This window comes from Daucus carota, chromosome 1 (genome assembly GCF_001625215.2).
Source record: "Daucus carota subsp. sativus chromosome 1, DH1 v3.0, whole genome shotgun sequence".
In the NCBI taxonomy this organism is placed as follows: Eukaryota; Viridiplantae; Streptophyta; class Magnoliopsida; order Apiales; family Apiaceae; genus Daucus; species Daucus carota.
Genome location: NC_030381.2, coordinates 3,621,621 through 3,636,569, shown reverse-complemented (window position 1 = coordinate 3,636,569; position 14,949 = coordinate 3,621,621). Strand labels below are relative to the sequence as shown.

The window sequence follows — 14,949 nt, the reverse complement described above, 5'->3', positions numbered from 1 at the left end:
AATCATATTTCATTTCTTCCAAATATTAAATAAAGAACTTAAGCATTGACTTCTATTCCAAATTTTCATGATATATAAAAACAACAAAAATAATTTAATTTTATTCTGATTAATATACCAAAAAAATAATTTGACACAAAAGAGGTATTTCTCTATTTTTTTACATGACATTTTTGGTTTTGGCATGTACCTTTAAGTTCAAATAGTAACAATTATTATTTTTAATCGATTTTTTTTGTAAATTAAAATTTTATTACATATTTTTGTTTAAAAACAATTTTGAAAATAATATTTTTAACTATCCGGTCAAAATATTTAAATTTGTGCATAAAAACCTTAAAAAAACAGTGGGAGACTGGGAGTAACGATTGACAAAAAGGAGAATATACGTGTATATAGTGTGTATTGATAATCGTGCTGTCCGAGACACGCATGAACAATTAGCCGAGCCGTACGCGTCACAATAATATCTATAAAAACACACGTTGTTTCCTCGCAACTACTTTCCTCGACGTCGACCTTGTCTCCCTTTAGAAACCTTGGAAACTCCACTTACAATAATCACTATCTCAATTCTTTTATCCGCATTCACTTTCAACTGTTTTCCGTTCATTTCAGTTCACAGGTATGTCCATTTTTTTTACGTGACAAGATTTCAACTCTCGAATTATCGAAACGAGGCATATATCATATGTTGCCATACCATCTGTTACAATTATTAAGATAGAATATATTTGTTATTAATATGTAGTTTGTTGTACTGGATCATCAATTACTCAATCTAAATATAATTTTGCAGAGTGAGGTTAACAATATGTTTACCCGAATTTTTCGGAAGCCTAAGCAGGAAGAAAGTGCTGTGGCAACGTTAGATAAGTTGAATGAGGTATGTTGTATATATTCATGTTGAGTTAGTTGTGATCATGCGATTTTGTTTATCGATTATGTCGTGTTTGGTTTGGGGAGATCGGAATCGAATGAAATTGAAGGAAATTGAATGTTAGGAGGGAAGATTTTAAAGAAAATTAGTAATTTGCTTGGATTTTGGTATGTTTATGTACCTTTGGGATGTTTGAAATTGCTAAGTATGGTTTAATGTTGTTTTCAGACTCTCGAAATGCTATATAAGAAAGAAAAAGTTCTTATGAAGAAAGCTGCCGCCGAAGTTGAGAAAGCTAAGGAATTTACTCGAGCTAAAAATAAAAGGGGTATGAAAGAAATAATAGTAGATTAGAGTTCCTTGTCAATTTTATGATCCCTTATGTTTGCATTTATTTATACTATGGTCCGTTATGAGGTATTGGCCATCTTATAGCTGATCAATCAAATTTTGATATTGATGCGGAAATTTCTATATTCAATATAAGTTATGTTGTATAGTGAGAAATGTAAATTTTTTATTTGATCTGAACAAAAATTATTCTTTACTGCTTGGATACAGCGGCCATCCAGTGTTTGAAGAGGAAGAGGCTTTATGAACAACAAATAGAGCAACTTGGGAATTTTCAGTTACGTATACATGATCAGGTGCTGTGTGCTATATACTATTGAGCTAATTGATCACGAGTGGTTTGTTTTTAACTCAACTTAAGCTGTTGTATTGTGGAAATATGCTAATTTAGCTTTATTATTAGATGATTATGCTAGAAGGTGCAAAAGCTACAACAGAAACTGTTGATGCTTTGAGGACCGGAGCAGCTGCTATGAAGGCCATGCAGAAGGCAACGTAAGTTCGATAATCCCGAGCTTCAGATATTTGCCTTTTTTCTGCAATGGTCTTAACAAAATAAGAATTGAGTCATAACCAAAAAATAAGCTTGTTTATCTCTGTTCAGAATCTGGTTAAAGACTAATTACATTTTCCCTTCCCGGTCAAAAGCCATTTCTTGTTATTGTGCATCAGTAGTGGACACACGACATTCCCTATACCTCAACCGCTAGGGTTACCTGGATACTATGACCATTATAGTTGAACGTGATTGGATACTTAATTTTATTTATCAGTGGGCATCCGCTACTCGTATAGTATTCAAGTCTCTTATTCAAGTAATATTCCTATTTATCATAACTGCAATTGGAAGAAATCACACAAGTGAGCACTTATTTAAAGATGCACTATACAATACAGCAACAATTAAGAGAAAAATGTCACTAATTTATGGATCTTTTTTCTCTTACACCTATATCCTTATTTTTTTCAGAAATATTGATGATGTTGACAAAACAATGGACGAGATCAATGAGCAAACTGAGAGCATGAAGCAAATTCAAGAAGCATTGTCAACACCCATGGGTGCAGCAGCTGACTTTGATGAAGTATGTCTACCGTGTTAATCATGATGAAAAACATTCCTAATTATTGGACACAACTTACAATTTAGAAGTTTATTGCTGCAGGATGAGTTAGAAGCAGAACTTGAAGAACTGGAAGGGGCTGAATTAGATGAACTACTTCTCCAGCCTGGCACAACTGCCCCTGCTGCTCCAGTGCCTATGCGTGCAGGTAGACAACCAGTAAGGCCAGCTCGTCAGAATAACACAGCTGAGGAAGATGAACTTGCTGCATTGCAGGCAGAAATGGCATTATAAAATGGTAATCTCCTTTCCATTTTTTCTTTTTGAATTCTGACAGTACTGTATTTAATCATTATATATTCTTATTATTGAGGTGGCTGTTCGGTGCTTGAGAAAACTTTAATAAGAACACATATATATGATCGTCATAATTTTGCAGGTTTAAACCTGTATTTTTATAGCTTCTAAAAATGTTAACCTCAAAGAGAGAGGTTTACCTCCATAAATGAAACTAATACATAGCTTCAATGACTGCAAGTCGTTTTTCATCAGTATTTCGAAGGCTTGGCCTAGTAAATACCCCTTCGTTTTTTTGATAAAAAGTGGTCGAGGGTTCAAGCCTCACTGGGGTCATGTGTGCCTGAGCATTTAAATTTTTGTAAATAACCATTACCAGAAAAATTAGATTACAACTGCTATAACAGTTTGAAGCTGTTTCCTTTTGCTTCGAAGTTGTATACCCCCTCCACTGTCTCATGCAGATATTTCAGTTAAAATTCCACTAATAATAACTAATAGCTTGAAGCAATATACTTGTTTTTACTATTGTCTCATAGTTGTTAACCACCTCCTCTGTCTCATGGAGATATTTCGTTTATTATCATCCTCGGCCACCACTGAATCTGTAGCTTTGGTCTTCAGATACTAGAAGGATCATTTGATTAGACATAGGTCGTCAAAGAGATTAAATAGAAAATAAAGTAACCAGCACATAGTAGACCTGAAGGTTGAGAGTTTGTATTAATCATGAAGTTGCTAATATTTCATGATCACTTTATTACTATTTATCTGATGGGAGTTCGCAAAATGATTGAGAAAACAAGTCACCGTGAAACAAAATTGTTAAAAACAGCACCTTTTTTGTGGGGGAACATATATGGTAGGTCATTTGAAGTGTTTAAACATATCATCAACAGTGGAATATCAGGGGAGGGGGGAGGGTGTTGCTGTAACATGTTGAAGTTCATTTGGTTTCACAAAATAGTGTGAGCCTGAGAGGATATGATGTTTTCTACCTGTGGCCAGTGCCGTGCCGTGGTTCTGTCCCTACTATTATTGAGAAAATCACTGTATGGAATGGTGTTAATAATTGATAGGGGTGTACGCTGGGTTTTTAACTGGTTCCCATGGGATTTTTGTTATCTATTTATCATACGTAATGTGGTTTGAAAATATTTGATTGTTTATAGATTTGTAAACCAGAGTTCTTTGTTTAAAAGCATGTAACGATTGGAAAAAGGGATAGTGGAACACAGACTACAGTATACCACGTATATAATCTTAGCGAAAGCTCTTTTGTTCTTTTAAAACAAACACAGGCACACAGGCTTATGTGCCTGGAAGTTGGAATTTTGCAGAATATTTTGTCCCAGCAACCAGAACTCTATTTTATTTGTATAGATAGATATTTTCTTACTCTATTGATGATCATATCTGACATTCCGTTGTTGCTTTTGCAGTTGCAAAGATGAAGAATGAGATTGGCTTAAAGTTATGAAAAATGAATGTACTATAAAATGGAGTTCATTAGCTTCATTTTCTCGATGAGCAATAGCTGGTAAGAAAACAATGTAGATAATAATATGAAGACAATATGTATCTTATCTTGAATCTGGCTCTTCATCGAGTGTTCTGGTTCAAATTAAATACCCCTAATGCTTAAATGGCTTAACTTAATATCTGGTGAATACAATGTTCTTTTTTGTTAAGATAAGTTACAAAAAACTTAAATACTTGTGTACACATTTGTCCACACCGGGATCAAATCCTGGAGCCCTTGTCGGAATACAGTTCTGATCAAACTAGAGATGATTCAATTCTCTAGCTAGGTCTGACTGTTGGCAAGTAGGAGTATAACAGTTCAAAGTGTTGATCTGTATTTGAGAAAAATAGGTAGAAAGTTTAAAGTCAACAATCAGATAAACTGGTCAAGTACTGAAAAATGAGTTGTTTAGTTTTACTAAACTTTATATATGCAATGCAAAATAACAACCTGTCCTGTACAACATAGTTGTCCAGTAGGAATCAGGATGGAAACAGTCATCTTCATAGTACGTTGACTTTAAGTAGGAGAAAAGACTTCATTGACTTTAAAAGACATGCATCAAGTTAATTTATAAATCAAAGGATTTAGTAAAGTAAAAGGGTGTTGGGCTTTTTATATCACAAATTCGATAAATAACGTCTCAAATATTTCTGAAAAAAATATCCCAAATATCACATTAACTTTCAAAACGTAACATCGGGTAGCGTTTTCACAAAAAATTTGAAAACGCCACTTTTAAGTTGTGTTTTCAGCTCAAAAGGTTACTTCAAGTTTTGTTATAAGCTCAAAATGCAATTTCGAGTTGGGTTTTCAGCGCTACACAATCTAGTTTTTTGGAGTAAAATTAGAAAACACAACACGAACAAGCGTTTTTGAGTGATATTTGGAGCTATTTTCTGTAGCTATGATATTCGGGAGATTCCTTTTCCGTTTTGTGAGATATTGGGCCATTTCTCAGTATAATTACTCCCTCGACTTGAAATTTATGTAATTCACTAAAATTATTATATTGATGTAAAACGACTAAGTCTATGAATGTAATGCAAGAATATTGGAGTCATCGAATGAAATCCGAAACAAATTTATGCTCTAATAGAAGCCGGGGGATGACATTTTCAACGTTATGAAACTTTGTATCATTGAATCTTGTGTGAATACCCCATAGGAAGAAAGATTTTGAAGGTCTTTTCTTGAGCACAAAGCCATGAACTACAAATAGACATGAAAAAGACTCTTAACTTCCCAAGACCCCTTTATATTAGCAGTTAGCACTATGTTTGAAATTGTCTTGATGTTTGCATTTCACAGCTACAAATCTGTCTGAGTTCACGTCAGCATGTAATGCTATTATTCCCTCATGCAACTCTCATGACATTGACCAGTATGAAGCAACAAGTTAAAATCTGCTGCCTTGTTCCCTGTCTGTCAATCATACACCTTGTTCTCAGGATTCTGTAGTTTCGTACTCCCTTCGTTTCTCGTATTTTAGAAAATTAAACGGAAGTGTTAAATCCATCGGAGATGACCTCTTGGTCAGATGGTATCTCCATTATTTTATTTATCATAAGTCGAGATTTCGAATCTTGGTCAGATAGTATCTCTTTTGGTTTATTTATCACAAGTTGAGATTAATATTGGTCACATGGTATCTCCCTTACTTTATTTACCGCAAGTTGAGATTTCGAATATTGTTAGAGAGGAGATGAGTGTGTGAGTATGTTTAGTTATCGCAAAAAGTTGATAGTCACTTTCTGTTGGTGATGTTATTTACCAGCAGACATGAGCTGTAGAACTACATAAAAATTTATTTGATATATTTGAACACATTAATAATAAGACATAAGGCTAAAGTTATCTCCTCTTGATTCTGCAACTAATCCAACCTAAATGCCAACATATATGATTCACCTATATATATGTATATTTTTCTAGGCCTTGGTCTGGTTTCGGTTCCTTCTAGTAATTTCCGTAAAATTGGCTGCTGGCATTGTGACACACTGCTGAATTTGCATAGGAGCTGGTAGGATAATTGATAAGAGCTTCTTCAAAACTCATCTGTTCTTGATTATTATTCGAAATCCCAGTACTCATCATCTGATCATAAGCAAATCCGAGTCCGAAGTCCATCACAAAATCACAGGTGTTCTTGTCCAGAACAATTGAGGAATCTGGTATGCTTGAATAGTCTTGTGCAGTGTAATTTCCTGTTTGTGTATAGTTCACCGCGTTAACAAGTGATGGCATTTCCGGAAGGAAACCATGGTCTTGGATAGCTGTCGAAAACTCCAGAGTATAATTAGATTCCATACTTGGAGTAATAATCGTAGCAGTAGTTGATGGTGCGGAAGTTGAGCCTGGAGGAGTCTGATTGATCTTAGTAAAGTAGGAGTCCGTCGTTGCTTGTAACTTCTTCTTTAGCTTGGTGTTCCAGTGATTCTTTACGTCGTTGTCTGTTCTTCCAGGTAGTTTAGAAGCTATAACAGACCATCTACATTGTCGGAAATTCAGGTTGATTAATAAACCAGACATGCAGGTTTACAACACAGACAATTAGGCATATATCGGTGATCAACATACCTGCTTCCAAGATTGCTGTAGAGAGTAAATATGATGTTGTCTTCTTCAGGGGTGAAAGAGCCATGCTTAATATCTGGCCTCAGATAGTTAAGCCATCTAAGGCGACAGCTCTTACCGCAACGCTTAAGGCCTGTTGAATAAGAACAAACAAAATCAAACATCTTATCTAAGCAACTTAAAGGTATCTGAATTCTGAGAAACTGATGAATTGCCTGCTTTGAGAGGCAAGGAAATCCAGTTGCCACCAGTGCCATGGTTCCGAATATAGTTTCGGAGAATTTCATCTTCATGGGGAGACCAAGGCCCTCTTTTCACCTTACTCTTGTCACAGCAAGGAGCTCTTCCCATCTTTTCTTTCTTTATCTCCACAACAGACTACCAAAACCTCAATGCCTATAATGAATGATATGATGAAGCAAAATGAAGCAGAGGGTTTATATAAAAGTGTGTGTTTATTTTAGGTAAAATACTAAACAAAAATTGATGCAGTGGAGTAAAGTGAAGACTTGCAATCCATTTTTGGACATGAGAAGCCTGACTTTGATTGGCCTAGTACCATAATTATTGAACTTTCTTGGGTTTTTCTTGTGTTTTTAAGTTTTGAAAATTTTACAGGTTGGTTAAGATTTGCTGGGACCAGTCAATATTCATAGAATAAGCAGGTGATGTCAAAGTTTACTTGGTTTACTTGCTTCATCATCTCTGCATTCATGTAAAAAAATTTATCATTTCTCGAGATTTAAAAATTTTACTTTCTGGCATTCTAAATTATGAGTAGTCATTTTTTACGACGAGAGAAAAGTTAAATGACTGTTAAAATTGATTAGGAGCGGATGAAACTAGGGTCACCGGAACTCTGATACATGACCTGGAAACCGAGTAAGAAGCCGAGGTAGGCCAGAGTTTAGCAATGGTACCAGTACAATCTCTTTTTGACTGTTCCATAAGAAAATGTAACAATCTTGAGAAAAACTAGGCCATAGTGAAAGGACTGAACTCTCTAAGGCATGTAGATGTAGTACTTGGTAAAACTTGCTCTTGTCAGCAACGCGGCAGATCTCCTGACATGTTCTTCTACAAACTTAATTCAAAAACTCCTTAATTGACTGAACCTTAGGGTCATATGATCCGAAGTTACAGTGTTGTTACTATCGTATAATTCTTCGACTTCTGAGAGTTTTCTCTCGAGATATTATTAACTTTCAGTTACTGGGAACTCCTTCAGTTCACAAATTTACTATACTGTTGAAGCTTTTTGAACTTGTAGAGTACTCCTTGATGAGCTTTGAGAAGAACGAATCCTCTCGCTCAAGTAGCCGTTTTGGAGTGTCGTACTCTGCAATTTTTCCTGTTCATGAAAAATTCATGATTTACGTTTCATCACCTCATCCGAAACAGATAATTAATGATCATATAATGCTTACCATCACTGAGGACCAGTACTAAGTCGCTGTCAATAACCGTGTGTATTCTGTGAGCTATTGTGACAATGGTCCGGTCTTTAAACTCTCGGCTTATCACATTTTGAAGTATCCCGTCAATTGCTGAATCTACAGAGGCCGTTGCTTCGTCTAAAAGAAGAATGCTTCTTTTCTTAAGCAATGCTCTTCCGAGACAGAATAGTTGTCTCTGTCCAACACTCCAGTTCTCCCCATTTTCGACTACTGCAAAACCATATGATAAAGCCTTCATTAGACAAATGTGCATTCATACCATAAGTAATATAAAATTTATGTATCTGACCTGTAGATTCCAGCTTCTCTTTGTTTTCTCGAACTATATCACCTAACTGACATTTGTCTAGAGCCTGCAAATATTTAAGGTGAGTGAATGAGTAGAGCCCGTTTGGCTGAGTTTAAAATTGTGACTTATGACTTAACGTGATTAGAAGAAATACCTCCCATATTTCAGCATCAGAGTATTGCTCCAGAGGATCAAGGTTTCTTCTAACAGTTCCCTCGAACATAGTTGGGTCCTGAGGTATGATGCTAAGGTTTGATCTCAAGTCATGAAGGCCTATCTTGGATATATCAACATCATCAATAAGGATTCTTCCCTCTTTTGGCTCGACTATCCGACAGATGGCCTGTAGAAGGGTTGTTTTCCCACTCCCAGTCCTTCCTACGACCCCGATTTTCTTCTTTCCCGGAATTGTCAGGGTTATATTTTTTAGGACAGATGGAAGATGCTCAGCATAGCGAAACTGCAAGAATATGCATAGATAATAATATGCAGTGTTCTGAAAGATTTTCTTAGCTTATACTTTTTAGAATATTGCTGGACAGACTTACTTGCAAGTTCTCGAAGCATATTGTTCCAGTATCTGGCCAGTTTTTAGGTGGTCTATGATCTTCAATTACCAGAGGTGCTTCACTAATGATATTTGAGTACTGTAGGATTCTTTCAACTGAGATCATCTTGACTTCGGCATTGATAATATTCCATATGAAATACGTTTGCTGAACGTTTAAATTGATTGCATATGTGACCGCCAAACCTGCAAGGCCTGTAGAAATCCTCCCTGGTTAGTAGTTACTCTTTATGCTTGGCTTGTCTGTTAATTACACAGGAAAAATGTTGATCAACGTTCTGCTTACTTGGATCGATGAGTTTCTCAGGGAGAGTCACCAGCAAAACCAATGAGAAGGCGAATACAAGATTGCATAACTGATTCAATCTGTAAGAAAGCCACTCCATAGCTGCATAGTTATGAAACCATGGCCTTGAGTGGTTGTCAACAAGACAAAGGTTTGTATTAATGAAGCGGGGCTTTTGGCCAAAAGCACGAATCGTTGCTGCTCCTGCAAGTGATTCTGCAAAGTGGTGCAGTATAGGAGCTCTTTCTACCCCTGCTAAGCGCGCTAATTCTCTTGAAGTTGGCATAGAATATTGCTGACATCATGGACAGAGTATATGATTGTAAATAGAATACAAGAACACTTATTCAGGAAGCGTAAATTTTAACAGTTTATACAGTGATAGCAGAAGGTGAGTAAGATCCCCTACTTGGTACCAGATGCAAATGGCTGTAACCGGAAGGAAGACGATGAATACTTCCCAAGCCGCCTGAGACATTACTAAAATGACCCCGATGAGTTGAATCGTGGAGAACGCGCACCACCCTAATTTGTTTGCTATTCCCAGGTCTAACACATCTTGGTCTGTGGAGGCCTGTGGACAATTCAAGTAGATCTTATAATCAGATTCTAATTCTATTTTCTGTGCATTACATGTAAATACTGAAGACTCAAGTTCAACACATCTTTGTCAGTGTGGAAAGACATTTACCCGATTCAGTATTCTTCCTGTTGGAGTTGAATCAAAGAACGCCATAGGAGCACGGAGAACACTGTGCAGCATATTATGGAACATCTTCTCAGCTGTTGCAAGGCCCGTAACAGCTAGTAGTGAGGCTCTGACAAGTACACAGAACGAACCCCCGATAGAAATGATCAGGTAAATAAATAAAATGTAGTTTATGTCTTTGACTTCCTCAGCCTCAACTGTTGGACAAGCCCATGCCATCCAGTAGGTGCTGAGAATCTGCAACCCTTGGAAACCTAGGTGAGCTAGAACTATTACTGGAACAAATGCGCCGCCTTTGACCATGGTCAAGTAAGCAAAGTACACTCCCTTTCCAATGCTTCCTTTTCCCCTTTCTTCCTTGTTCACCAGATTTCCTTTCCCTCTATTTGTTTCAGCACAAAGAATAGTCTTGCAATCTTCTTTGCTCTTTGGGAGATCATCAATCAAGGTGGGTTCAGCTGATTTACCCTCACTGAATCCATTTGCAGGTGCTCTGCTTGCATTTTCAACTGTTACGACTGAATTTAAAGCCTGGCTATGAGCTCCTACTAGAACTTCAAATCCAATATTCTGATTCAGAAGCTCTTCAAACTTGCCAACTTGTGCAATCCTGCCGTTTTGGATCAGCTGTTAAGAATTTAGAGTTAGATAAGTATTTTGTGTATTCAATTTCATACACATTACAGAAGTTCAGCGAGACTAACTAAAACCTTAAGGCATCAGAGGAAGGCCAGAAATTAAACAAAGGGAGGACGCAGAACCCAAAAAGGCCCCCTAAACCGAGTTGTAATACCATGTTAAGTAACCCGTCCATCTAAAATCCTAAGGTGTTAAAGTATGGCCCCAACAGGATAAACTCTTCAACAACCACCACACTTGTTCAACTATACAGGGACCAAAATCTTACTTCTCCCCTCCCTCTTTCTTCATTCTTTGAGCTGAATTTAAAAATCAATTTCTCAACTGGCAAAATAAAAAAAAATTGGCTATTAGCTTCTTATAGTTTACCAGGATGACATCTGCTGCTGGAAGAAACTCAACTTGGTGAGTCACGTAAAGTACAGTCTTTTCGCGAAGAATTCCCAGTAGACATTCCTGCGCGTTGTCAAGGAACAATATCAGTGTTCCGAACTTCATAATTTATTTTCTCTTTTATATCAGGAGTACTGAATCCTGAACAATGTGCATTTGCAAATCACATTGTATACATCAGAATTCGGATAGAACTAACCTCGAATAATTGTCTGCCTGTATGTGCATCAACCGCGCTAAAAGGGTCATCCAGCAGATAAATATCAGCATCTTGATAAACTGCGCGAGCAATTTGTATTCTCTGCTTTTGTCCTCCACTCATATTTATCCCTCTCTCTCCAATCTCAGTTAAGTCACCAGCAGGAAACAACTCGAAATCCTTGGTTAAGGCACATGCTTTTATGGTCTCCTCATACTTGGAGCTATTATAAGAATTTCCAAAAAGAATATTGTCTCTGACAGTCCCTGAGAGTATCCATGGAGACTGAGGAACATAAGCCTTCGTGCCACTTATCTTTACTGTCCCTGACAACTTTGTCACCTCGCCTAAAATGCTCGAGAGTAGGCTTGATTTCCCCGATCCTACAGTCCCACAAATAGCAACTTTCATTCCCCTCTTTACTTGCAACTCTATTCCATCAAGAGTTTCTATTGTTGATTCAGCATCCCAGCTAAATTTTCCGCGTTTTATCTCAATGTCAAATTCTGTTTGATCTGGAGAAACAAATTCAATCGCGCTCTGCTGAATTTCCTCTTCTTGAAGGTAAGAAGCAACTCGGTCTGCAGCAACTTTTGCTTGTGCAAATACTGAGAGAAGATCAGGTAGATTATAAATAGGATCTTGCAACATTTTAAACGTAGCTAGAGCGGATAACACTCTCCCAGCTGTCAGGGGAATGCCCATGATGATACATCCTGCGAAGGTTGTAACTGAAATAAATGCTGGCGATACCCAAAAAATGAAGTCCAGTATAGCTCGTAGTCTAATTGACTTCCAAAGCCATTTGTACTCAATTTTCCGGAGACTTTCTAGCTTCTGGAGATAGTGACTGTCCCATGCTTGAAGTTTCAGAGTTCTCATGTTTCTAAGAGTTTCTGAAGTAGATTTCATTCTATCATCCCTTGCTTTCATAATCTTTGACTGATATTGCTTCTGGATCTTAGTTATTGGCTTGTTGATAGTCATAACAATAATTGTTGCTGCTAATGCCACCACGGATCCTCTTCCTAGGTTCGTATATAGTATAAAGATCGCGAAGGAAATTTGAACAGGAAACATCCAGATTGAATTGATGTACCACATGAAATCACTGACCCTTTGGATGTCAACACTCATATAGTTGATAATCTCTCCACTTGTATGGCTCTGACAGGATTGGTTTGACAATGCAAGGCCCTTTTTGTAAACGTGAGACGCCAGAGCAGCCCTGAGTCGAAGGCTAAGCTGGCGAGCCCCAAAATTCCACTGCCTCTCAGCTACTGTCTCCACAATTTTTGCAGTGAGGAAGCCAAGTGCAAGAATGTATCCGCTTTCCAGGCTCTGAACATTCTTCTCACCAAGGAATTTAACAAAGTCCGCGATAAGGTAGGGGCCAACATACGATGATCCAGCACTTATTATTGCTAAAAGGGCATTTATAGCTGCTTTTCTCCTCACAAACCTGTACATGGCCTTGTATATAGAGGATTTTGAGGTTCCGTCTCTCTGTACAATACAGTTCAAGATTTCATCAAAGGAGCCTGACAAGAACTCAGCTGAATCCTTGATATGAACATCTGGTACTTCATCTTGGTTGAGGGGTTTCACGTTTCCAACTGCCAACAGCCGGTTAAGCCAAGAAAAGGTCAGAAGTTGCAAAATGGTAGCATCACCATATAGACAGTTTCTTTTCTTTTCTGAATTTTCTGCAGAATCTCCATTCAAAAGTGGCTCAATGATGCCATTTTGCAATTTAAGAACAATGCCTGTCTTTCCTCGAACTGAAATAACCAATAAGCAGGCGGATGTCAGAAGAACAGTACAATCAACATAATCAGGCATCATACTGTGGCCACCGTCTGTAAATGAAGAAAACGCCTTGAGAGCTGCTCGAGCTAGAAACATGAAGAAATTACAAAACCACCAGATTCTCAGAACCAAAGGGTACTTGCTGCACTTATCTTTCAGCACTTTGTATAGTACAATCAACGCAATGACACATGATAGTACTCGCGTGATCCCTGAGGTAAGGACCTGGCCTGGCATCCTGCATTCTGTCTCGCTTCTACTTCGTGTCATGAGTAAAATGTACATCAATTGTTCTCCAAATAACAAAATGGAACAAATTAGGCACAACTTGTAGGAAAATCCTACAATTACATCCATTATCTCATTTTGTCCAACATTTTCTCTTGTTTTGCTTTGGTCTAATGATGAAACAAAACCATGCACAAAACGGAGTATTATGAATCCGAAGAACCCTAGTTGCAGAACTATGCTTGCAGTCTCCCACAAGCAGGGCGAACTCAGTTGCAGCCATGACATCCAAAACTGAATATGCTGAAAATCTAGCACCAATATGCAATATCAGGACAAATCTCCATCTCTACTTGGCAAGCTAATTACATATTGTTGGTTATATTTCTCGAACCAACATTTCCCTTAAGGTATAACTAATCAATGTTATAGTAAACCCCCTGAATATATATAAATTATCATTTAACATTGCCGTAGATGGCTATCTGAAACAACCTGTAACATGGATAGCATATCTAATCTGACACTACACAACTAATTAAATATCTATTTTTTCCGGTAATTCTTATCAAACAAAAAAAGGCTAAATAACCAAAACTACTTATTTCTAAAAAAATAGATAAACATGTACTTTTATCCAGAAATAAGTCCCCTTAATGCAACACGCCCCAGGGGTGCGTGTGAAATATCTAGAAACATTAAAATAAGATTAGCTTACTTGCTATGGCGCTGCTGCTGGGGCCGAACATCTCTTCAAAATCAAATACAGCTTATTCTAACAAGGTTTTTTGAGAGGTCTGTAACTCTGTTATATACTTGGGAGCCTCAGAATCTGAGACTATCAAGAATGAATAACACTGTCAAGTGTCAAGTGTCAACTTATCATCTTTATATTGGTCTAGGACAAGATAGTAAGGGAAATATTTTAATGATGATGATTGGAAAAGGACAATGTCTAGGTTGTTATGGAGATATGACTTGGAGTGCAAGAGAAGACCATGAGATTTTAGTCTTGTTCTGTTGTTAGTTTATGTGGACACTTTATGACTAATGCTTTTTGGGTCCATTTTTAAAGCTGAGGGGAAGGTCAGTGGTTGCTTCCGGCATGCTGATGAGTTCTTGGAAAGGAGGAAAGCAGGCAAAAGACGAAAGATGAAAGTAGAAGGAAATGAGTTAGAGTGAACTAGCCAAGTAGGTGACTCATTTTGTGCGAGTATTTGGATATAAAGCAAATTATGGTCTTGTTCGGAAGCTACAGCCCGGAAATGTTTTGGAGGTTGAATCGGTTAATTTTAGTGTTTGATATATTTTATAATATTTTGTCAAAAATATAGCCAATCAATTGATGTTGGCTATATTTGGCCAACCACTACAAATATGTAGCAAGATTTGATATCATTTATTACCATATGATAATATACATTCTATTTATAACAACTTGAAAAAATAATAACTTACTATTCCTGAAATATAGGCAACCAAAAGCAATACTATAAAAACAAAATGGCTACACCTTTAACATTTGAAACGTTTATCGATTCGAAATGTCAGAATAAAATACAGCATACACGGGATTAACAAAAGTCGCTTCTAAAACATTAAAATTTAAACTAATCCATCAATTTATAAGTTGAAAATTTGAATATACTTTTAGAATTCAGTCTAAAACTTTTTAATT

The 14,949-nt window shown here is 37.0% G+C and overlaps 3 protein-coding genes across 3 annotated transcripts; 1 reads left to right on the top strand and 2 right to left on the bottom strand.

Annotated features, from left to right (window-relative positions):
* The first annotated feature begins 478 nt into the window (after positions 1 to 478).
* On the top strand, positions 479 to 4,253 carry LOC108213584 (vacuolar protein sorting-associated protein 32 homolog 2). The gene is made up of 8 exons (XM_017385391.2): positions 479 to 625; positions 800 to 886; positions 1,109 to 1,208; positions 1,442 to 1,527; positions 1,635 to 1,726; positions 2,202 to 2,316; positions 2,398 to 2,593; positions 4,035 to 4,253. The coding sequence occupies exons 2-7, from the start codon at positions 815 to 817 to the stop codon at positions 2,587 to 2,589; spliced, it is 657 nt and encodes a 218-aa protein (XP_017240880.1). The 5' UTR covers positions 479 to 625; positions 800 to 814; the 3' UTR covers positions 2,590 to 2,593; positions 4,035 to 4,253.
* A 1,660-nt stretch (positions 4,254 to 5,913) lies between these two features.
* On the bottom strand, positions 5,914 to 7,340 carry LOC108204884 (transcription factor RAX2). The gene is made up of 3 exons (XM_017374541.2): positions 6,910 to 7,340; positions 6,698 to 6,827; positions 5,914 to 6,608 (listed from the first exon to the last, which is right to left on the bottom strand). The coding sequence occupies exons 1-3, from the start codon at positions 7,043 to 7,045 to the stop codon at positions 6,077 to 6,079; spliced, it is 798 nt and encodes a 265-aa protein (XP_017230030.1). The 5' UTR covers positions 7,046 to 7,340; the 3' UTR covers positions 5,914 to 6,076.
* A 197-nt stretch (positions 7,341 to 7,537) lies between these two features.
* Positions 7,538 to 14,457, bottom strand: LOC108204883 (putative ABC transporter C family member 15). Its single transcript, XM_017374540.2, has 11 exons — positions 13,990 to 14,457; positions 11,235 to 13,582; positions 11,012 to 11,098; positions 9,986 to 10,630; positions 9,704 to 9,868; positions 9,295 to 9,589; positions 8,989 to 9,203; positions 8,595 to 8,900; positions 8,441 to 8,504; positions 8,122 to 8,361; positions 7,538 to 8,045 (listed from the first exon to the last, which is right to left on the bottom strand). Exons 1-11 carry the CDS (start codon positions 14,018 to 14,020, stop codon positions 7,924 to 7,926), a joined length of 4,518 nt encoding a protein of 1,505 aa, XP_017230029.2. The 5' UTR covers positions 14,021 to 14,457; the 3' UTR covers positions 7,538 to 7,923.
* Between the last annotated feature and the right edge of the window lie 492 nt (positions 14,458 to 14,949).

Coding starts and splice junctions, on each gene's coding strand:
- LOC108213584 (XM_017385391.2), top strand. CDS start 815: ATGTTTACCCGAATTTTTCGGAAGCCTAAGCAGGAAGAAAGTGCTGTG. Junction 1,727..2,201: donor AAGGCCATGCAGAAGGCAAC/GTAAGTTCGATA, acceptor TATTTTTTTCAG/AAATATTGATGATGTTGACA. Junction 2,317..2,397: donor CAGCAGCTGACTTTGATGAA/GTATGTCTACCG, acceptor TTATTGCTGCAG/GATGAGTTAGAAGCAGAACT.
- LOC108204884 (XM_017374541.2), bottom strand. CDS start 7,045: ATGGGAAGAGCTCCTTGCTGTGACAAGAGTAAGGTGAAAAGAGGGCCT. Junction 6,828..6,909: donor TTCCTTGCCTCTCAAAGCAG/GCAATTCATCAG, acceptor CTTATTCAACAG/GCCTTAAGCGTTGCGGTAAG. Junction 6,609..6,697: donor TACAGCAATCTTGGAAGCAG/GTATGTTGATCA, acceptor CCGACAATGTAG/ATGGTCTGTTATAGCTTCTA.
- LOC108204883 (XM_017374540.2), bottom strand. CDS start 14,020: ATGTTCGGCCCCAGCAGCAGCGCCATAGCAA. Junction 11,099..11,234: donor CAGGCAGACAATTATTCGAG/GTTAGTTCTATC, acceptor GACAACGCGCAG/GAATGTCTACTGGGAATTCT. Junction 8,505..8,594: donor CTGATGCTGAAATATGGGAG/GTATTTCTTCTA, acceptor AAATATTTGCAG/GCTCTAGACAAATGTCAGTT.